The 24,808-nt window shown below is 35.3% G+C and overlaps 1 protein-coding gene across 1 annotated transcript; it reads left to right on the forward strand.

Moving 5' to 3' along the window:
• The first annotated feature begins 551 nt into the window (after positions 1 to 551).
• LOC137385917 (transmembrane 9 superfamily member 1-like) lies at positions 552 to 18,579 on the forward strand. The gene is made up of 15 exons (XM_068072531.1): positions 552 to 682; positions 4,041 to 4,130; positions 5,011 to 5,092; positions 5,644 to 5,748; positions 6,967 to 7,085; positions 7,371 to 7,480; positions 8,334 to 8,397; positions 9,691 to 9,762; positions 9,882 to 10,026; positions 12,604 to 12,729; positions 12,856 to 12,948; positions 13,042 to 13,152; positions 13,297 to 13,459; positions 14,757 to 14,948; positions 17,581 to 18,579. Exons 1-15 carry the CDS (start codon positions 572 to 574, stop codon positions 17,780 to 17,782), a joined length of 1,785 nt encoding a protein of 594 aa, XP_067928632.1. The 5' UTR covers positions 552 to 571; the 3' UTR covers positions 17,783 to 18,579.
• Positions 18,580 to 24,808: the final 6,229 nt, after the last annotated feature.

A 24,808-nucleotide genomic window follows, 5' to 3' on the forward strand; every position in this document is an offset into this window, starting at 1 on the left:
ACACATCCTAGCATAAAGTTACAAACTGTTCTTACTTTAAAATGTTTATCATTTAGAGATATTTTTAAACACATACTGGCAGATTCTGGTATGTTTCCTTAAAATTGGGGTCTGCATTTTCATACATGTACAGTACAATGAAAAGTATTTACTACTATCACATAATTTGGGAATATCTTTCAATGTAATCGCCAGAGATAATCGCCTTAACCGATTCAGGCCACAGAAATTGGATAAATATGTACAATGCTGCTGTCAATGCACTTATTTCGTTTCATGTATTTATTTATTGAAGGCGTCCTAACATGCTATTGTAATATCTTGCAGGCTAATTGCTCGTGTCTCGGTTTTACTAATAAGCTTCTGCACGTTCAGATATAACAAAAAGTGGTGCGTATGCAATAGCTCAACTCGCGTTAATTTTGTATTCTCGAATCAGAACTCGTTGGGCCGCAAGCCGGGAGTATAAACTTAGCCCATACGTACTTTCAATTGAAAATGCTAAATATATTTTGATTGGTTGATCACCAAATGCTATTCGTAGCTCGCTATGTTACTGCCTGGTAACAAAATGGCTACGTTGAGCAAAAACTCTATATATTTTAGAGCTATTTGCAGTGTTATACTTCTTTCTCGTGTAGTGTTAGTGACGTCTGTTAAGTCCTATGAAGACAAAGAAAAGGTAAAACTTTAGAGGAAGTATGTTATAATTTAACCAAGTGGGGTCCGCAAAAATAGACGCTTTCCGTTGTTGTTTCATTAATTCTTTCAGTTGGTGTGCTGGAGTATGTTTGGAGATGTTTATAATCCAAGTGTGGTAAACCAGTCAAATCTTTTTGATGTACGTTGAACATTTGAGTATGATGTTCAAATCTTTTATGGTTTAAACTTTGCTAGCGACCTATTGAACAATTGATCGACTCTGTATTCGATTATGCCCGCAAATAATAGCGGTCAAAAATGTTTTAATTGTCTTGGGTGCAATCTACTTCAAAATATAGTATTTCTGTATGTTATAATTTTTATTGTTTGGAATCTATTTTAAAATAGTTATCCAGTTTCAGGGGAGAACTGAGGAACAAAGTATTTACAGATGTAGAGTAATAAATTTTGTAAAATAAAGTTTTTCCATATTAGGCTCTACGATCCAAAATTGCTAACGAGTATCTTGTGTATAGCGTAATGCAGTGTACATGTGTTGTCATTTTGTTACTTTTACTTAGTTTACATTCAGTTCATTTATATAAGGTTTAACACAGTCAAAACTAAAGGGTTTCTGTGTGTACCCCTAGAGGTTTGCATTATAGGTCTTCAATAAAGCGCGCAGAAGTATGTAGATAGATTTTTATAACAATCTCGACATTGCTCATTATGCTGTTCATTTGAGGCAATGTTGACGCAATTACCGGCATAGCCTGATCCGATTTCACTCACACTAGTTTATTCTGTTTTACCTCAACAACAGAGTTGACTTTATTGCATGTTTATCAGTCCGTGTGATTTGCATTGATAGATTGGAGTTATCAAAATTTGCATTTTTTCAATCACTAGAGTTGAGCAAGTCATAATATTCCAGACCGTTTTTCACAGTCTAGTTCATCAGTGCCAGATAAAGAGGTAAGCTATAGAGAAGCCAGGACAGTATATAAGTGCAGACTTTTTTTGTTAACAGGCTAACTACACTTGCTGTATCTACACTTGTTTGACAGCTCATTCACTCAGATAATAATGATCCATTGTTGTTAGCAGCAGTCACAGACACCAGACGATGCAAAAGTAGTCCACACTTCTGTGTATCCTTGGAAAACTTTTAAGTTATTCAGTAGTAAATGTATGACAGTAGTTCCCATCTAAAGTCACCATATCGAATTGATTCATTTTTTAGTTTATGTTAACTACTTTAGCAATCAAGTTGAGTTTTTAAGCGAAACTTGAATTAGCAAGGTAGCTAATGGAGCCAGTCAGTACATAAAGTTACCCGAGAGCAAATAAGTTTAGTTGGATTTTAATTCTGTTTCTGAGTTGTAATCTGAAATATTTATAATGCAAGGAAAGCAACCAAAATCAGTGATTATCTGAAATAGGAGGGATATTAAACACATTCATGATGGCATGAGTAGAGTAGCAAATATACAATCATGTTATCTTTGTTGTCAAGAGCAAGTATTTACTACTGATGGCATCGCAAAGCTGTGTTAGGGATGTTGATTTTTGAACTAATGCTATTTTAGCAGCTATTTGAAATAAAGTTATGTTAGGTTATATGTCTAGCCGACTTCACTGAGTTTAGTTCAGACAAGAGTGCTTGTTCAATCTTCAAAGTTACTCATATGAAAATACTGTGAATTTTTTCTAATGAGCTGAACCAGTAACGACACAAGTTTCTTTATTGTCAGTAGCTAAAATTACCCATCAGTAGATTAATCAATATTTTCTAGCCTTATTACCCTAGAAAGGATCTTTTAAGAAGCCCTATACTGTGCCCTTATAGTATGCCCTATAAGAAAATGACAGTACACACAATCTTGGACTAAACACTATAAAAGGACTTGTAGCACTCAGTTTTGTACATGGCACGTTTCACATAGAACTTTTGTGTATTATTTTGTCATGTTTAATTAACACTTTTACAAATTTACGCAAGGTGCTGAAAAACTACTGCTTAGTTGACGCAATTGTCTTTTCATTGTTCGATAACAGATTTTTAGAACGTGATGACATTTCCTGCCTAAAGTAGTCATTTCAAAGGAAAAGCTGTTTGAACTCATTTTGGACAAAGAGTAGCCCAAATTTATTTGCCAGTCTTACATGTTCCAAGTCACATCATAAAACAATCTAAAATTGACTTGGGGTGTTTAAAAAAAGTCTACCATAACCAGAGCCTTCTGACAGCGAAGCTTATTATTTGTAGCATTCTGTGTCAAATGGTTCCAATCTGTGTTGTCATGACCTTCCATCCTGCCTCTTTTGTTAATTCATCTCAACCTGATTAGTTGTTAATAAAGTTTCTAAGAACACATGAACTGGGCGGCATTAAAGAGAATACCAATTTTTTTAGTCAATTTTTATTTGTCAATTAGACCTTGACTGTCATCATAGCTTCAAAATTGCAAGTCTGTTGTTGCGGTTAATCGCCATTCACTTCGCACTGTTTAAAAAATACAAGCTGTTATAGCAAAGTCTAGAAAATGATCTCTATGCTGATGCGTAAAGGCTCTTAGACATTACCTTTCGTCAGCCTATAAAATTAATGTAAGGAGGTGCTTTTTGGTTGATTGGCCTTGTATTTGGGGTTACAGATCAAGTACTGGGATAAACATCACGATATTGGTTTATCAAAAAAAATAAACATACATATCGAAAGTCGAACAATATTACCAACCAATAGGATGAGTGTTTCTAGTGACATATTGCAGGCTTTCCTGATACCCATTTTCAAATTGCAGTTTTTCAACCAAACACGTTTTGCTTGGCGTGTTGCTCCCCAATACCGTTAAATGTACCAATCCTCCGTTTGTAGCTTTCTCTAAGTATGAATTGCCAGGTTGGGTTTGGTGTATTGGGTTAGATATGCAGTGGTTAGAAAAGTAGCAGCAATATTTTTGAGTTTGGCAATCATTTTGTTAATCATTGGCTAGTTAGTTACTCCTTTTGTCAGAGAGTTTGTATTTGCTTCCATATGTTACCTTTTATGACCTGTCAGTAATATTTATACATGTAAAAAGCCTGAGGTAACACTCCAGTTTATTATTCGCCATTACAAAAGATCAGAAGTTGTCAAGTTAACACATTCAGAGGTCGATAATCTCTTTCAATGTCATCGTTGGAAACGTAGTATCATTTAATGTCACAGCCACAATATTTAAATTAATTCACGAGGATTGTATCTGATATATATTTTATATTCATTTTAGCATAGTGTGGTTAAAATTTATCTACTAAAAAATGACATTTATGAGCATCAAGTTAGCTGAGAAGCACCATTATGTAAATTGCTATGAGAAACTTTCACTGGTGTATCAATTTATATCATTTTGTAGGTGGAGGTTTATGTAAATAAGGTGGGGCCATATTTTAATGTACATGAGACATATCACTACTATGAGATCCCCGTCTGTAGTCCGGAGAAGGTAAGTCATTAATTTAACTAAAATTCTTGAGGTGTGCCTAGTAATAGGTGGTTGTTCCTCAATCTATCATTGTAGAAAATGCTAGAATATCATCTGGTTTATTTTGGGAGAAGCTAACATTTGAGCTGACTATTTAAGAGTTTTAAAATGTTATCACAGATGTTGCGTTTGCCATATATATACATGGTAAGGTTGAAGGTCACATTTGATTGCCTAAAACTGTGAGCCCATGCGAAAAATATGTATCATTCAACACTATCTCACATCCTTTGTATACGCTGCTGTATGGATCTATATAAAGCACTGATACTCTATTGTAATGCTATGAACCATTTTAGTCTACAGGGATGTATATATAATTATATACACTAACTCATTGAAGATAAATATTGATTTGTGAAATATGTTATTTTTAGCGCAATGTTTTCTCTGTCAGAAATTATCAATGTATCTGTTGTAATTACTCACAAGCTCATTCAAATTAGTTTGTTGGTACTTGTGTGTCTTATTTGGCTCTAGAATGTATGTCAGTCAACTCGTTTAAGTTGTCATTTCAATACACCGGTTAACACAAATCAGTCTGGGCTAGCTTGAATGATGTGAGGCATCAAAGGGCACTGTAAGACCAGCTCACTGATTGTTTGAGTCATTGAAGCTTGAAGCCACTTGGCTATTGAATAATTAATTCTATTCTCTTGTCCAAGTTGATTTGTGAATGAGTTAATTGAGACTTTCTAAACAAAAAAGCTCATTCCACCAACCAAATATGTCGCATTTATATTCTTTTCTCAGTAATATATAATGAATTTCTAAATGCAACTTTTTTATCGGTTTTTGTTTGATTTACAAAGTGATGACGGCAAGGTGTGCATGCTTGTAGATTGAACACAAGGCACTGTCATTGGGAGAAGTACTTGATGGAGACCGAATGGCCAAGTCATTGTACAATATACAGTTTAAACGTTAGTATCATGTTCTAATCTTCTTGCTCCAAAGGATTTTTTCAGAAACGGAGTGTTGAAGTGCATGAATAAATGTTCGATTATGTCTTATTCCGTTAAATTTTTCTGTTTGAGATCCTTTCTGTAATGTCTGCACAGCCTGTTACAGACGCGTCAAACTCGATGTAATAACTGAGATCTGAATTACTCTGTTTGCACTCGTGAGACTTGTGACAGTGACACAGCCTTTTCTTTTCATGTTTGGTAAACGTCAAAGCGCCTTTACCAACAGTGTCTTGTAACAGACAATTGTTAGTAGTGTAGAATGCGTTTTAGGATTGCATTCATGACAGCATTCCTGTTTTACAGTAATCTCAAGTATTACTCTTCGATATGTTCAAATACAGGAATTCTCAGCTGTTGCTTACGCTGGTCTTGTTAGCCATTTGCCATAACTCATCATCGCCGTGTGCGGTGTTAGTCATTGTTTTTAAGTAGATTTTCAAGTGCACTCTGAGTGTATCGGTTTGCACATATGGCTTGGTTGAAATTCATTTTTTTATCACTTACAGAGGATGTGGTTAGTGAGAAGCTGTGTGAGAAAAAATACACTGCAGACGATTTGGCTCAGATGAAAGAGGCCATTGAAGATCTGTACTACTTTGAGTTTGTCATTGGTTCGTCAAGCTGACAAACTCTTCATCATAAACATTTTAGCTCCTTTTATAGCATAGCAAAAGTTTCTCATTTCAGTTTTCCCCTTTTGAATGTTTCTATAATCTTGTTGAGTAGGTAGAAATGCACTTATGCAAAACACGGCTAACTCTAAGCACAGTTCCATTTTTTACTTATTTATTGAGAAATTTCACCAGGTCCACCTACATACAGTCAAACCTCGGCATACAAAATGATTTCATTTCAATGTTTGCTTCGCCTGTTGAGACCATTTTATGTTGGTGTAAATATCCCTATAAGTATACATTATATTTTGTTTAATTGATTTCATAACCTAAAAAATTAAAAAAGGTACTTCAGGTAATTTACATTTAGCACTAAAACAGCTGCATTATATAAAACCACGCAAAAACTAAAGGCTTTGAGATAGATTACCGGGTATGTGCGCAAAAAAACAAGTAAAGTGCAAAGCAATAAAAAATGGTTTTATCGTCTCTGCGCTTTTATATTGAAAACAGGCAAATTGAGCAATAATCTTAGTGCTACTGGAGACAGAGGTAAAGGCAGCAATACAGAACTAATCTAATTTTAAGCATGAAAATTTAGTTCTTTTAACACGAAAACTTTGCTAATTCTTATTCATTAGTATGTAGGGTTGAGCTGTCTTGCAATTTTATGTATTTTCTTCTCTCAGGCTATTTAGTACAAGCTATAAACCCACAAGCCATGACTGATGGCTTCTCATACTCAATTGTTGCCTAACGCTTCCCTGATGTTACAAACTCTTGTTATAGGCTGTTAGATCATTTTAGACTGTTATAGATATGTTATAGATTGTTATGCTCCGTTATAGATTGCTATACGCTGTTATAGATATGTTATAGATTATTATATTCTGTTTTAGATTGTTAGAGGCTGTTATAGATATGTTATAGACAGTTATCGATTGTTATAGACTGCTATAAATTGTTATTCACCCATAGGTTGTTATAGACTATTTTAGATTGTTATGTACTTTGTTGTGTGTTTATTTTGGGAAAGTCTACTAGAAACTCTAAACATTGTTCAGTTAATTAAGGTTGACTTTAGAGATTTGTTATATAAAAACAGGTGTAGTGTTTATATGTGCTCGCTGTGAGCTCTTTAGTTGAGTTGTGAGTACATTTTGTATCTAGTTCACTGAATTTCCTTTCTATGATTTTTTATGATGTGTTTTACAGATGATCTTCCAGTCCGAGGTTTTATAGGTCGTCTCAACGAAGAGGGAATTCTACCACATCGCCACAAGATGTATCTGTATACGAGTCTCCAATTCACGTTAACTTACAACGGCAAGAATGTATGTCAGCCTTCTGTTGTTTAGTCTGTTGTAACGCTAGTTTTAGGCTGATGCTAACATATGCCACTCAAGCATTTTACAATATTCATCCCATTCAAAAGGAATTAACATAAATCAATACATAATTGGGATTAACCAATCAGAAATGTTCAATGCGTAACACAGGAGTTTGAAATTCTTTTTACTTTGTTCAACCCTTATTATTTATATCTTTTGGTATCCTATTTGTTGAACTGTATGATTGATGTGTTTAGTCATATTTCGGTTTGATATGTTTTGTTTTAGATCATCTCAGCCAACGTGAGCACTTCAGATTTGCACATGCTAGACATAACAGAAGAGACTCCCAACGTGCTTGTTACATTCACCTATTCAGTTACATGGAAATCGACAACGTGAGTTTTCTCATAACATTCGATAAGTTGTATCGCAGCGACATTGTACTTCGGTTACAGAATGCTTTTTGCTGATGAGTAGACAACCTCGTCCAATCGGATACTGTATTTGCCTTTTCAAAATTTAAACTTGTTTTGATCTATTTTAATCTCGGTATAACTTTCAACTAAAAATATTACGGTAAATGTTGCTATTTGCTCACGAACACAGCTCTAGTCGTTTCAGTAACAGCAGTTTCAACAAGTAGCTGCGTTTTGAAACATTCAGTGAATTGGTCCAACAGAGATAAAATGAAAGATCGTAATAAAATGAACATAGATATTCACAGTCAATCATCAATATTCTATATTAAACTGCTGTTTGCTGCTTTATAAACAAAGTCTCGCTGACTAGTCTAGTTTTGCATAACTTTCATAGCTTATTATTGCATCTAATCTTTTACAAAAAACCTAAGGATACATTTACTGTACTGGTTGGTAGGTATGAAGCTGCGTATGGTATCTAAAATAAGGAAACACGTTTTCTCATCTTACAAATTATTTTATAAAATGCAAAGTTTAAAGGTCAAGGCACAAAAAAGCTGTAAGTTTTTGCAATAAAAAGTAATCATTTGTTTCAGATCCTCTCAATTCATTGTTATTTGTTTAGATATCATTGTTACATTGATTTAATGCTATAAGTCAATACTCGATATTATTTTCAAAAAGCGCACAACGATCAATCTCATATATTAGTAATTTTGATAGTAATACCTCATCAAGCTGTTTATGATTGTTTACCGATTATGTAATCTCTCCAGCGAATTAGTAGGTTGGCCACTGCTTTTCCAGCATCTTTTTTCTCCTTATTTAGTGATACGATTAAGGAGAGAGGCTCAATTGTAAAGAAATCATCTTTTTTCCCAAAGACTCTTGAGGTATGTTTGAATGTGTAGGATGGTCTCCGTGTTGTCATTGGTTTTTCAAACGTCGATTACTGTATGCTACATCATTGAAGGGCTATTTTAAATGAAAAATTAATTAATTACTGAACAATTAGTTTTTATGTGCCTTGCATTTATGTTGTTATTTATATTCATCGATTTAATAAAGCGCTGTTCTTATTGTTAAACATTTGTTAAGCGATGAATATACATATATGGTTAACCAAATAGAAGTTGTCAGTTCTTTCTCTTCATAACTTAGTTTACTATCTAAAAAAGCATGAATTTGGTGATTTCTAGTAATTTATATCACGTTTCAGTCATGAGGAAACCATAGATATAAGGATTGTCAGCTCTTGTTAGCTTATCAATACAGTAGAAGTTATTTAGTATCGTTCAGTCGCTATGCTACATAGTTGTTGGCTGGTCTTGTAACTACTATGATACAATAGTAGGTAGACCTTCGCCATACAATTTTAGTTCATTCTGGTGTTGGCATCGTAAGACAAAAATGTTGTATAAAGTAGTATAAACATCCATAGTAACTATCTAACGCAAACATCCCTATTACAGAGTAAGCTTGTGTATTATGCAGCTTTCTGTAAGCAGTTTTAGTCTTTCAAATTGCTACTTGGACTAATCGTGGTGTAAAATCAAAAATAAGAATTGATGTTAAAAATATCATTGTCAGCTGCTTCAACAGTCTTCTACCTAATATCCTTTCGCTTAACAGAGAAAGTTATTTTAAATGCTATATATAAAACTATTTATTTGATTTCAGTGGTTAACTGTTGCATCTTTTCTTTATTTATTGTTTTATGATGCTAATATGGCATAATTTGGAAAACAATTCTGTTTGAAACAATGTTACTGCCAACAAACAAATTATATGTGTGTGTATATATATATATACAGTAGTAAATAGATATAAGGTGTAGATATATAGCATATGGTATAGTGCATAGGTATAGTATATACTGGATGTATAATACACATTACATTAAATATATAGATGTAATATAGATGTAAATGTTCATACATTTATCTATTCATATATAGATGTTTTCAACTGAAGTTTTTAAAATGTTTAGGGTTTCTAATGAGCACACTTGCCATAAGCTTTGTGATTTATGTGGCTATAAATGTTGTTTGTCTTTTTTTCCACAATTTATAACATTACACTGAATCTTCAGCTAGAAATGCCCATGAAAAACTCGCTGTCATTTGTTCACCTATGTACAAACTTACTATGCTACTGACTTACACTATTTCTTTTATTTTATGTAGATCCACTGGCTGTCCGTCATCAACTCCATGGTTCTTGTAGTTCTCCTTGTTGGATTTGTCATCATCATTCTTGTAAGTGCTTTGTTTTTACCTCCGACATATAAGAGCACTGCTGTACTTATCCAGATACTAGGTTTAGTTTGTAAAATGTCATAGCTTTTACATTTTATGACTTGTTACACCTTTTCTAGTCAAGGGTACTAAAAAATGACTTTGCGCGCTACAACGATGATCTGGACATGGATGAGGCGGACCAGGAAGACAACGGCTGGAAGATTATTCACACTGATGTTTTCAGGTTTCCCAAGCAGAAGAGTTTATTCTGCGCTGTACTCGGTTAGTTTTTACTAAGCCTCTTCTTGGTCGAGGCTTTTTCTTCAAAACTAAGGCAGTTGTGTTCATAAAAAATGTGGAATTGTCAAGTGCCTGGCGCATTCAGCTGATTTTCATAAATCAATAAGAACCATCCTACACAAGGGCTATGTGTGCTTTAATAAAAGAGAATAGGTTTCTATTTATTATATTAACTATGATGTCACCTTACATTGGTGTACAGTGCACCCTCAGGATACGATTTTGATCCATTCCAGGGTTTGCATCGTATGGTGAAAAAATCCTATGTAGGGATATAGAAACCATAGTAATTATATAATGCAAGCATCCCCTGGTAAAAATCGTCAAAATTTCATATAAGTGCTGTATATATTAAAAATTAGTAACAAAAATAATATGTTAACGTTAGTAACTACATGTATAATTAATTAATTACCTACAGTAACTTCATTATATTTAGTGATGTTATTGGTTAGGTTTTGGATTAGAATGTAACGTTACAATGTGCTGCGAGCAGTACTACATACCATAGAAAGTTCTTACCTCTAAGACAGACATACATATAACAAAAACTTTGAATAAGTTCATAAAAATTTAGTTTACTAAAAACATACACTTCAAGCTAAGTTTTAGTTTGAATTTGTAACTATTTTACTGAATTTCAACTTTTTATCACTAAAATTTTAACGCTTATCAGTTTCTGTCTTCGCTTTTACTATAACTTTTAGCGGACCTGTTTAAAACATTTTTCATCCTAATTCAACAAGAAAACCCAAACGATGCTGTTTGATGCTGCTTTCGTAATGAAGAGGATATTTGTAAGCAGATTAAGAAAAGTTGTCTGATCACTAGACTTTCTGTTTGAAGGGAGCACAACTCCAACCTTTTTACTGGTTTCTAAGAGAAAATATTACCATTTTACACACAAAAATTGTTGAACTGAGAGAAATCGGTCATCATTTCTGTTTCAGGCTTTGTAAAGATATTTTTGGCGAACAGCATTTTAGTGTCTTTGTTATTTCTACGTATGTAATAAGCACACTGACTGCCACATTTGGACTTCGGTGAAAATCTTTTTGACTTCATAAAGTGAAATAAAATTCTTATGGTGAAGTGAAAAAAATCATCATGTTCCACTTCTTAAGGTGGAAAAATTGTATATCAGGGTAATCGGTATCCTGAGGGTGCACTGTACTTGGTTTCTTTACTGTTTTGTATCAGCATACTCAATTAGCCGATGTATACTTTCTTTCAAGAGAATAATAGTTGAATTACTGCTGCTATGCGGTTTAAAAGCCATTTTCTTTCATGTTAACATGTTTATTTCAACTAGATCAGCGCAGTTCGCTTCTTGATGTGCGTATAATAAATATTATTACCTTCGAGTAAATAAAATTGTTGGTATAAAAAGAGTGCAAACAATCACCAAAGATTGTTAACTTAACTGATTAAATTCTCACAAAATCTTTACTATAATTAAAGCTAGTCTGTTCGAAGCCACGATAACAGCATTACAAAAAAAATTGCCTCATTCAGGAATCTAACTCGAATACTTGCCTTGGCATGTTAATGCCTTAACCACTGCACTACTCAGCCACCTCTCAGCATCATGGAATAATTGTGCACGTTATGATCACACATGAGCTCTCGCAGCGCACGGGAATGTGTACTAATCTATATAATTCATTCAAGAACGATTTACTATAATTTAAACAATATATTGTTGCGAATTCTGATTGGTTGAAATACAAAAAGCGTTCCGGCAACTTCTAATCATGGTTGGTTCTGTTTACAATTTTTTTCACATTTTTGAAGATGTTGCAAGTTTTTATAGTTGGTAGTCTGATTATTTATAATATAACTGCAGGTAAAAATGTTTAAATTGATTCCTATGCCTGTGTTGTGATAATGATTATAAAGAAAAGTGAACAAGTCATTCATGGTTTGTTTTGTGTTTTATTCACTGTGGGGCTAGAATCAATAACAATATTTTGTGTCTGTGTTTTTACATGTTAAGATATTGTAGAACAGGAGTAAGGTAATCCCAGGCCAGTGTTAGCAAGGCAACACTTCTGTAATACAAGGATAATGAGTGTGTAGTTGGCGATATCTGACTGTAATAACTTGCAAAGGGATTTGGCTTATTTTAAAAAAATAAAAAACAAAAATTAAATATTGAAAATAATTGTATTAAAGATATGAAAACAAAAAGTGTTGCTATGATTCTCCGAAATTGGATTGTAGTCCCATCAAGTTTGACTTTGCCGACTTGATTAAACACAATTGAAGTTGAGTTATTATTTTGGTTCAACTCGACTAAGATCAGTTTTCTCACCAACACCATTGAGATGAGTTTTAGTTATCCATGTCCTCCTGGTGATGTTGCTGTGATGCCATCCTGGTGATGTTATTGCGATTCATTTTTCTGTTGAAATTTCAGCGCAACGTTTAGCAAAAATAGTTTCATCTCTTATTATTTTAAAACCGTTTTTCTAAAGATTCTTTGTTGGCACTAGGGATAAGCTTTTGTATTGATTCAAGTTTGGACTTGTTTCAAACAGTCTTGGCATGCATTTGCAGGTGTTGGTTGCCAGTTTTTGACAGTAGCTACAGGTTGCCTAATGCTCGCTCTGTTAGGAACTTTCAATGTACACAAACATGGACAACTAAATACAGCTGCTATTGTCCTCTACGCTTTCACGTCATGTGAGTATTTTATGGACAGTCCTTATGCATTACCTGTCACCTCAGCCATGAGTCGTTACTATAATGTCTTCTCATCTGTGATTGGCCAATGGGTGCTTTATGTGATCATCGTTTTGTATCCTTTAGGTGTTTCTGGTTATGTCGCTGCTGGTATGTACAAGAAAATGGAAGGTGAGAGATGGGTGTGGAACATCAACCTTACTTCCTGTCTCTTTGCAGGTAGGCAGAGTTTTTCATTGTTCGTGTAATGTTTGGACAGAAGGATGCCATTTCATTGGCTTTCTATTGGTAATTTATCCTTGTATTTTGCAGTGCCTCTCTTTGTTGTATGGAGTATTATAAACTCTGTTGCCTGGGCTTACGGATCTACACAAGCATTACCATGGACAACCATTCTATTTCTCATGTGCTTTTGGTTCCTCAGTAAGTCTTTAGTCATTACTGCGGTGTTCATTTGAATACCTCTGTATTTTTTGCTTAAATGGAAGCAAATAAAAGTGTACCTTTGTACTATAACGTATTAGTTGTCGCTGTTCCTCTTGCTGTTACTCTTTAATTGTTATGTAGTTGGGTATCCACTGACCGTGCTTGGGGGAATCATCGGAAAGAACTCAGCTAGTTCGTTTGACTCACCGTGTCGTACTAAGAACATAGCGCGGGAGTTACCCCTCCTCAACTGGTACAGGTCTGCCCCCATTCAGTTGATTGTAGGGGGATTCCTACCATTCAGGTACTTACCTATTGCTCTAGGAATCATAAGTTCTGCTGCCTTGCCTATGTTTTTACAGCCAAACCTCAACAGTTGATGCTAATGCAATATTTCTCTCGTATATTAAAATTAAAATCGGCTCATTTTGGAGCAAGTAATTTTCATAAGGATATATTTTATTTTGTTTGAGTTGTTCTATTGCTTAAAAACTTAATTATGAATACTTCAAGTATTTATGTATAGCATTAAAACAGCACATTATATAAATTTGTGTACGAAACTAGAGATAAAAAGCTAAATTGTTTGTAGAAATGAAATCAATAAAGTGGTAATCAATAAGAAAGGGAGCGGTTGTGGTTCAGAGCCAATGATCTGTTAGCATTGGGTAGTAGTTCGATATCTAGATAGGCAACTTGTGCTCACTGGAGGGGTATCTGCCAAATCAACAATGCACCCTGACAGGCGTTCACCCCTATCTAGAGTTTAATGATAATTTGTAAAAGAGATTTTTATTGGTACCTTAGAGACCCTTGAACAGGCGTGCAGGCTCGGCAATGCATAGGTACGCAATGCATAGGTACGGTGGTAGAGTGAGTGATAATAATATGCAGTGTAATTTACTCTGACTTGCAATTTATATACTGTATTTTGAATTATCTTTACTTATATTTTTTGCTTTTACTTTTAATTTTTACTCGTTTTTTTACTGTTTGCCACGACATTTAATGTTTTGAAAGATTTTTTAGCTCTTATGTTAGAAGTTCTTTCATATACAAGTATTTGCTCTCAATTTTTACAACAAAGTATCAAAAATTTTGTATATTAAGACAATGGTATGTTTAGGTTTGGCTGTATTGTGAATCTAAGACTCAAAATGTAAAAGGCTCTAGATGTATCTCATTGAATAGAATTCAGAATAAAGAATTGGTTAGTCTCCGGAGAGAATTATAATCACTCCTGACTCATTCTAAAACATATGAATGGTTGGAAGAGAAACTCTTATCACCTATGACTCGTGGATGCGTAAAGTTTAAATAGGCACAAGAATTAGAAGGACCTTGAGATGTATGAAAGATAAGGAAACATTCTAAAATCTACTTCGTCCATAGAGTTAATAGATTTACTAAAAGTATAGGAATAGTCATTGAACAGCATACATAGAAGTATGCAAAATTTAAATGTAATGAACAGGTAAAACGAGTTCTGTTACCTAAAATTATCAATGTTTGGTGATGTCTACTGTACTTGTTTCATTCAAGCCTTTGTTGTTTTTTTGTTGTAATGCTATTTTGCTTTACAATGTACTATTCTTCCACAGCGCTATCTCCGTGGAGCTTTACTATATATTCTCTACGCTCTGGGGCCGTGATCAATACACCCTTTGGGGTATCCTCGGCATTGTTTATGTTATGGTACTCCTGGTCACGGCCTGCATCACTGTCGCCCTTGTTTACTTCCAACTTAATGCTGAAGACTATCGGTGGTGGTGGCGGTCCATATTCACTGCAGGGTATGTCTCGTCTTCTTTTCTTTTAGCATTTATATTGTAATAGATTCTCTTACATTGTTTAATGTTTTTACAACAAAGCTTGTAATTATGTAGGCATGGAAACTGTTGTGGCATGTATGATTTATATCTACCCCTTATGTATGTGTGCGTGCATGTGATATACATAGGGCTAATGTATGTGTGCATGCGTGTGATATACATAGGGCTAATGTATGTGTGCGTGCGTGTGATAGACATAGGGCTAATGTATGTGTGCATGCGTGCGATATACATAGGGCTAATGTATGTGTGCGTGCGTGTGATATACATAGGGCTAATGTATGTGTGCATGCGTGTGACATACATAGGGCTAATGTATGTGTGCATGCGTGTGATATACATAGGGCTAATGTATGTGTGCATGCGTGTGATATACATAGGGCTAATGTATGTGTGCGTGCGTGTGATATACATAGGGCTAATGTATGTGTGCATGCGTGTGATATACATAGGGCTAATGTAAAAACATAGTAAGGTTGGAAACTTTCAACATGACAAAAAAGGCAGTATTGGGGGTACTTGAGTGTTTCCAAAGTGTATTTAAAAATTGTACAGGAGTATTTTAGAATTGGCTAACTTGTCTAAAAACCTGTCGCTCTCTCATCATTTCAGTCAACTTTATCGTCATGTCACAATTGGCTACCTTTTTTCTTAGATTAACCAATCAGCTAGGTAGGTGCTTAGTGAGTTTCACGCCGGGTCAAGCAGTCGGGTGAACGATACTCACTCAGGCCTACTTGGATGTTATTGCCTTCCAAAACACTCATTAATCACCAGTCTGTTCAAACCTTAACCCTTTAAACCCTTGAAACCCTTGAACTTTGGCCGTTGTTGTCCGTGTCTGTCAGAATCCCTGGGCAATTTGTCAAACTATAAGATGTTGGGAAACTTATTAAGTATGCTTAAATATGCTCATAATCTAATGATATTTGGTGAAACACTGGATAACAAATCCAACAACACAGCAAGTGTCAGCAAATATAAAAAAATTGTTTCACAATTCTTTGGACTGAAACCATAAAATTCATACGACTTCAACCAATTCTGAAAATGTTTACAGTATCATAACATTCATCATCGTTTTCTGACTCAAAATAATCAGCAAAATTATAGTTAGTATGAAATTTTTTCGCGGTATCATCCTAGTAAAATTGCTATAATTTCAAAGGAAGTTGATAAAGATATTTGAAATTGGTAAGAAATAAGAGTAAAAATTGCGGTGTAGCGCCCTATGCAAGAATTAGTTTGATTGGTTCGCGCTGTTATTTAAAAACAGCATTTGTAAACAGAGCCATATAGATGCCGATATACCAGCTGTCAAGGTTGAAAGGGTTAAAGATTCCGGTAGCTGCTCATTTCTTCACATTAAACTCCTTGTTTTAACAAGCGGTTTGTTATGCCTGGTTTCATAATGAGAAATCAAGCATAACACATTCTACGTGTACACCTTTCATATCTGTACACTTCTTCATATGTACACTTCTACACACATCACTACATACACGCGTCTCTAGACACATGCATGCGCGTACCTCTCTCCGTATATGCCTACATCTCTGTCTACCCTTATACATTTACTTCTGCATAGGCACATCTTCATACATGTTTACCTTTACATATGTACACATTTTTATATGTACATACTCACATTTTTACATATGTACGTCTTTACAATGGCCCTCCTTTACATATGTACACGTCCACATACATACACTTCTAAAAGTTGAAACTTCTGACCATTGTGATTAAGCCATCATCCAGTTGACTTCCCTATAGAGCTAACTATAGTTGTAAAAGGTGTCTGCTCATCTCTTATGATAAGGTCTGGATATTAACTTTGTTTACACATGTCAAGGTCATTTAAAGCAATTAGACCGTGACAAAAAGCAAAAAATAGTAAAGTAAATTATGTGTATTGAAAATAGAAGCTCTTTTTGCATAACGCTCTTCTATAATGTAAATTGGCTAAGTGTTGGCTTTGGTATAAGGTGCAGTGGTTTTTTGGGAAAGTAGGAATGTAATGGATGGTCAGGCAGATTGGATATGATTTGAGTGTTTTAAACAGAAAATATCTAGAAATATATTTAGCTCCTCAGCGTTAATGGCATTTAGACGCTGGTCATAACTGTCCGCATCAGGTAGCATTATTCTAAAGTATAATTTTGAAAGCATTCTAATTTCTTTATATACTTTTTCATGTCGTTAATTTATTGTATTTAATGAAGTTTGATGTACATACAGTATATTGTATTACATCTTCTTGTCAATTTGAAACTTGTTAATAAATTATTGTCAAGTGTAGTTTCGATTCATTCACAAGTATGATTAGCCAGAACTCACAACATGTAACGAGGTCCATGTCTATTGTTCCGATCCCATTCCTATAAATACTCATTATTCTTAAATATTTTAAGCATGTTCGGCCTTTTGTAATGATATAGCAACAAGCATCACTCATATGCAAATAGTTGCCTGTCTCAGACAGGTCTGCACAATGTTAAATATTGGGCAGACCTTTGATACACAATTGTAGCTTCGTACGGAGTTGCACTGTATGGCCGTGTTCAGGGTTTATTTTCTTCTGTATTTGTAGATCTGCATCGCTGTTCGTCTTTGGCTATTCCATGTTTTTCTTCTATAACCGTTCATCGATGTCCGGAGCGCTTCAGACTGTCCAGTTCTTTGGCTACACGATTCTCACCTGCTATGTCTTCTTTCTCTCACTCGGCACTGTCGGTTTCTTCTCCGCCTTAAAATTTGTCAGATATATTTATGCTAACGTGAAGATGGACTGAGTTAAAATTGCTGTTTTGGGCGAATCTACTAATCTCTACCGAGTGTAAAGTCGTATTTATGCTGGAGAGAACTTAGCATTGTGGGTAATTGCTGCTGTTTCATCATTTTGGTACTTACTGTTTTTTCCGTTACCCTCTACATACCAGAAAGCTATTTTTGTTGATGGTTCGTGTATACAGTTTATGTGATAATTTATTCCATACTTGTGCAACCTATCTGTACAAGCTACATGTGCGACCTATCTGTACAAGCTACATGTGCAACCTATATGTACAAGCTACATGTGCAACCTATCTGTACAAGCTACATGTATGACCTATTTGTAATCACCTAGCAGGGCTTTAGCATAATGAAGCTCTAATTCAACTCTTTATTCCCAGATATGCAATGTCAAACATACCGTACGTTGTATAGTAAATAGACGTGATGCTTTGCCCGCTTTTTCTGAGTGTTTTTAATCACTTACATTAACTGCCTTTTGTTATCCAGACAGGCTAGCGGTATAACACAAGTTTAATTAGGTCAAGCTACCTTGAACCACTGTTTAATTCCTTCTTTCTCCTTGGTGTATCTTTATAAATATGTATCATAATATCTGAAGATTTATTAAGAGTATATTGTCTCGATTTACCTAACATGCTGGCTGTCCTTATAGCTCACATATTAAACCAATTCATTTTCTATGCAACTGCACCAGCTATGAAATACTTAAAAATTACAGTCAAATGCTTAATTTTCTGAAAATTCAATTAGGAAAAGATCCTTTCACAATTAAATATATTTTGTTTTATACCTAGTTGTGCCATAAACGACTCCTTGCTGCAGGCAAGCTGGAATGCTAGTGAAAGGTTGGTCAGTTTAATGGTACACCTTAGTGTGTAGAATATTGGTTAGGCACTATTGTACATTTTCACTGGGCTCAAACATTCAAAGGTTATATACCGTATACCAAATCATATCAGCAGTTGTTGTAAGAGTTGTCATACCAAAACTAAAGTTTTCACCAGCCTCGAAGATTATAACAAACAATATTATTATTATTTGTTGTAAGAGTTGTCATGCCGAAAAAATTATGGAACAGACAACTTCGAATTATAAGAAATGTTGCTAATTGCACTAGACTAAGCCAATGTCACATCTGTAATGAGATTTAATTAATCTGTCTATCATTGCAATAAGTGAGTGCGCAATTTCATAGCTGCTTGGTACAGAACAATAATGTTGGTTTTTCTGTTCGACTAATTTGGTCTCTATCAACAATGTTCTGGGCTGATCAGAATAACCAATTAAGACATTCCTTGAAATATTAGAGCCGATATTATGGGCATGGATTGTTGAGAAAGATGACACTCAATACCCAGTTCATGCAGATATACAAAAATACTGTGGCAAGTAGTACCCTGCTGCAATTGAGGTCTCATACACAAACCTTGTTCTTCGTTGCACCACCAGTATGAATAGACTGCACCATGCTTAATTTCAACTGTTAGTTTTATGTAGCTATGGCAATTGTATCTATTGAAAGTTTTAACCAAGAATTTATTAAAGGTATAACATTCATTTTCAGGGAAATGGGTGCCTGATGTTTTGAGCAGATAATCTTACAACATTGAGAGAATTGCAGGATTGTAGTTTTTTTTGTCTACTTTCATGACCAACTTTGGTATTTTTAAGTGTTTCCAAAGACTCTTGTATTTCTTTGTTGCTTGAGCATATCCTAGGGGTTGTGGTCTTGATGATTCACAGGCTACACTCTTGTAGTCGATGTATTGTCTCTACTCAATCGACTAACTGTATTCATCTAGTGACTGTCATTCTCACAAGCTAGCGTTTAGGCCTAGAGTTATAGTTAATTAAAATGCTCCAACCAGTTCTTTCAACTCTGCACTCAATATTTAAAATCCACAAATTGAACAAAGGGGATGTTTACACAAATTTAACTAGATTTTTAGTTGACTGCCGTTAAGAATAAAGAAATCTTTTTTCCAGTTACTATAGGAATCAAAAGGATTGACGTTAATCAAATGTTTACTAAAGACGCTTTGCTTTATTCTGTCAAAACGTAATCTAAATCCCACCTCATGGTTGAGAATAACCTAGTCGATGTGAGCATAGAGTATTTTGTATCAAAAGAGTTACAGCAGCGCTGTATAATTCGTATTTACACATCACAGCTTGACCGCTATTCTACTGACGCTGATTATAACGGACAGAACTGTTTGTTTTTGCTTTGAACATTTAATCCTTTTCAAATATAATGCCTACGCAATAGCATAAACCGTACTCTTGCGATGCTATATAATACATGGTTAGGCTTCGTGTGACCTTGGGGCTAAAACATTAATGATAGCTACGACAAATGTTGGACAGACAGTTCAGGATGTAAGCAACAATTGGGAGTTGATTTCTAATAGCTGGTGGTGTCCTCATCAATCCTCTAATAGCAAGAAACTGACTCTAGCTAATTCTGACAACACCAAGATAGTCCCTGGTAATACTAACGTATTCCCTGACAGCACCAACATAGTCCCTGACTGCACCAGCATAGTCTCTGACAGCATTAACATTGTCCCTAACAGCATTAACATAGTCCCTGAAACTATTAACATAGTCCCTGAAAGAACCAACATATTCCCTGAAAGAACCAACATAATCCCTCAAACACCACCATAGTTCCTGACAGCACCAGCATAATCCCTCAAACACCACCATAGTCCCTCAAACACCACCATAGTCTCTGACAGCACCAGCATAGTCTCTGACAGCACCAGCATAGTCCTGGACAGCACCAACATAGTCCCCGACAGCACCAACATAATTCATGCCCTAGTAAAAGCACTGCAGGTTGAGCAAACATTGGCATTTTTTTATCAAAAAAATAGTCAACTAATAATAACCTCTGTTTCCATTGCACAGTGAGCCTCTTTGTAGTAATAAGAAAATAATAGGGGGTGAAGAAATGATGTTCCTACGAACTATCCAACAGTTTCAATCGAAAGACTGTAACTTATGTGGCCGAGTAGGTTAACAAAATGAATCCACTGCTGTCTCATGCTTAGCCTCAATTAGGGTAACAATGTAAGTCTTTGCTTCATCAAATTCAGATATTAGGAGTATGATACTAACATTGTAGGCACATCAAACCTTCATTCTGTTAGGTAATCAATAAAAAGGTAGTTTTATAAGATATTTCAGTAATAACACAAAAAATAGTACTTACTGTTTATTCTAAGAAAGACAGTTTGTCTACATACTATTTAGCTGGCCTATGTTGGATGGACCAACCTTTCTGGTGGCTCTGAGAAATGACTTACCATTAACGACTGAGGTGAGATCTGAGAAATTCTAGTGAGGCGATGACTTTTAGTTTTATGGATAGCTGGTAATGTTGCTGCACACAGATAGCTAGTAATATTGCTGCACACAGATAGCTAGTAACATTGCTGCACACAGATAGCTAGTAACATTGCTGCACACAGATAGCTAGTAATATTGCTGCATGCAGATAGCTAGCAACATTGCTGCACACAGAGAGCTAGTAACATTGCTGCACACAGATAGCTAGTAACATTGCTGCACACAGATAGCTAGTAACATTGCTGCACACATATAGCTAGTAACACTGCTGCACACAAATAGCTAGTAACATTGCTGCACACAAATAGATAGTAACATTGCTGAACACAGATAGTTAGTAACATTGCTGAACACAGATAGTTAGTAACATTGCTGCACACAGATATCTAGATACATTGCTGCACACAGATAGCTAGTAACATTGCTGCACACAAATAGCTAGTAACATTGCTGAACACAGATAGTTAGTAACATTGCTGCACACAGATAGCTAGTAACATTGCTGCACACAAATAGCTAGTAACATTGCTGAACACAGATAGTTAGTAATGTTGTTGCAATGTCAGAGTCAACTAATCGGCTGACAAGCGACAACAAATTTCCTTCATTCTATGCCCACTGAAGCCACTTTACTGACCAGTTCATTTTATAGTTGTACTTTAATCTACCAGAAAGATACAGATAGATAAAATCTCACGCTGTAGCTAGCTTTAGCCAGAGAAGAACATAGATGATCTGAAATATTAGTGAAACAATATTATTTTTTCCTTGTAATCATGGCTTCTCATAAAAACGCCTGAGGAAAAGTATTCACTTCAATGAAACAAAGCGTATCATTTAAATTGCAGCATGTTTTGTATTCTCTATTATCATAATACAAAAGACTGTTCGCTTGTTATGCCAACACCTGCATTAATCTGCTTAACTTGTTATTACACGCACCATTATTGTTATTATTTGTAATGAGGCGTTCAGACAACTGGCTTTATGGTAGTTCTTAAAATGGGCAAATATTTGGCTTTCATATACGCCGGGCTTCCACTATACATCCATGAATCCCATGAATCGTAAGCGGCGATGTTATTTCCTTGCAAACCATAGACATGCGCGGAGAAAACACGAGTGTGCTAGGACAAATCTCCTGTTTGTATTTGTGTGCCTTTGAAGTAGATGGACTGAACTGGGTATGTTTAATTGATTACACACGCCGCTCAGTTCGTGTGACTCCAACTAGTTTTTGTGAAGCTCTCAGATCGATGTGCAATGCTGAGCTTTGCTTTGTTGTCTATTGATTCACATTTCGGCCTGTCCGCTGGCAGGGCCTTCTCTCATTTGGCCATAATTTACCTCTCCAGAGCTAACCTCCATACTTCTATTGTTCATGTTGTAATAAGTTAATCCAATAAGATGTTATCTACTCATGTCCGCTTTTGCATTGCCTCTAGCATTTTAAAATCTTTTAGCTTTATTTATGACAGCAAGTACCATTGACATCGCGCCTCAGATATGAATAAAGATTAAGATTGAGCCAATGCCAAACATGGTATGAAATTGTAAAATGATTGCAGTTGTAGTCTTCATGTAGAGAAACCACTCGAATGCTACTAGATGTACTGTATGTTGATGACTCTGAGAGAGCCAAAATTTAAAATTTCTCTTGTTATCAATAAATGGTAATATCTAGCAACGGGGTTTATCACAGCCTCCTTGTAAACAAACAATACTTTGTGAAGGCAAAGTGTTTGGGTAGGCAATCTACATAAGTAGGAGCTCTTTGTGACGTAAAAATCGGCAAGTCCTTTCTGTGTAACAAAAATATTATCTCTCAGAAATGTATGTTTAAACCAGGTTATCAATTTAGCTTCAATATTGCGTTGTTATGCTGGACGCGTCGCTTTCTTTCTCCAATTACTGCATGAAATAAATGTCACTCTCTATGAAATAAGAAGCACAAAACTCTTTAAAATTTTTTTATTCCATCTTGGTTTGTTTAGAAAGAGAAATTTTAATGAGGCGCTCATCCATAAGAACCGTTAGTAATAGTGGTTAATGCGCTTGGCTATGTTGAAACACCAGCATGACTGTTATGTAATCTGTGTTTGAAGGGAATTTGAAGGAATGCTAATTACGGCAATGGCAGCGTCGCTTCCATGTTTTGCATTCTAAGTGATCATTGGGGCAAAATATTGTTTCTGTTAATGCGGGCAAGCGGTATTGGAAATGGATGACTGCGGCTATCTGTCATGGAATGTGCGAATTGTAAACAGAGCCTTTGAGCCTTTAACAAAAATTTAATTGCCCTGCATGCAAGTATTTGTATTATTTTGTTCTCATTTTGTGATTTTAAAAAGATTAGACAAAACCTGATTTAGTGAATCAACATTGAAGGTAATGCAATAACAAATCAAAGCTGTACATGTCCAGTGAGAAAACGCGGGGCTTTGTCTCCGCGTCACAATAAACCATAGTGGCTCAAGTACGCTGTGCAAGCAGGCAATTTAATTGGCAAACACAGAATATTATTAAAGCAAAGTGCTAATTCAACGTTCAAATGCAAAAGATAATCATTTCTCTGAATATATGCAAATCGTAGGCTTGCATAACTCGCTCATCTTGAGGATTGTCACTGGCAGCTGGTAATCGTCTCACCACTGCTTTAGGGTTTGATCATGCATTGTTAGCACTTTCCACCGTTGACGATTACTCACATTTTATTAAATGGAGTTCAGTTGTGGATTCTAAACTAACAAATAGTCAGCAGGTAGTTTTGCTTATGAAGAGATCCTTTGGGAGTTGTAGTGTCATTTGAATGTTTGTAGTTCACTCAAAGTAACATTACGCGTATGTCCTTTGAAAGAAACTTGTTTATGCCAGTTGGATATAATTGTTGTGTGCAATTTCTTCTTGTATTTTGAATGACTAAATGATAGACAGTAATACAAAGAAACGTGATTATTGCTGACCTCACCACTTTTTATGAAACTTGTAATATCTCTTATAGATTAAACAGACACAACTTGTTTTTTTTTCATTTGTACTACTTTGAGCCCAACACGACTGTATGTCAATTCGGTTATAACAAGCTGAATGAGCCCTGTTGCTCATTACTGCACTCGATTCTGCTCTAGCGATTCCCTCGGTACGACTACAGATGGGACGAATGGTCCGTTCTTATCCTTACACACTTAAGACTCTGGCAACAAACAATTGCCAGCGCTAGATGAAATGGCTTAAAGACAAAAGCAAATCTGTTGTTGACAACTTGACATCAACTAAGGACAGTTGTGGATAGTTATTACACCTAAACTTGGGTCCTGGTACCATGCGTTACGTTAGTTAGCCTGCGCTGTTCACTGAGCTCGAGTAATAGATGTCAGGTCTTCAAACACTTTCTCTCTCTCGCTGAATAAGTCGCTATTCTTTTTGTTTGCTTGAAATAAAGTCAACTAAGCAGAAGCTAACAAGAAATATTAGACTAAGCAAACTCTGTTATTATCAATCATGGAACGGTATACCAGTTTATCCAATCACGTCTATATAATTTGCCTGCTGGCTAATGAACACTAAGCTTTTAACTGTTGCGTAATGTTAGAAGCTGCCATCTATAAGGTAGTTTAAATCCAAGTTTAATGATACGGATTTAAGTAAGCGAAATAGCTGTTCATAGT

Source organism: Watersipora subatra, chromosome 1 (genome assembly GCF_963576615.1).
Source record: "Watersipora subatra chromosome 1, tzWatSuba1.1, whole genome shotgun sequence".
Taxonomy (NCBI): domain Eukaryota; kingdom Metazoa; phylum Bryozoa; class Gymnolaemata; order Cheilostomatida; family Watersiporidae; genus Watersipora; species Watersipora subatra.

Bases quoted from the DNA above. Each gene is read 5' to 3' on its own strand.
- LOC137385917 (XM_068072531.1), top strand. From the start codon at position 572: ATGGCTACGTTGAGCAAAAACTCTATATATTTTAGAGCTATTTGCAGT. The intron at 4,131-5,010 runs GTAAGTCATTAA...GCATGCTTGTAG, and splicing joins CCGTCTGTAGTCCGGAGAAG to ATTGAACACAAGGCACTGTC. The intron at 8,398-9,690 runs GTATGTTTGAAT...TATTTTATGTAG, and splicing joins TTTTCCCAAAGACTCTTGAG to ATCCACTGGCTGTCCGTCAT.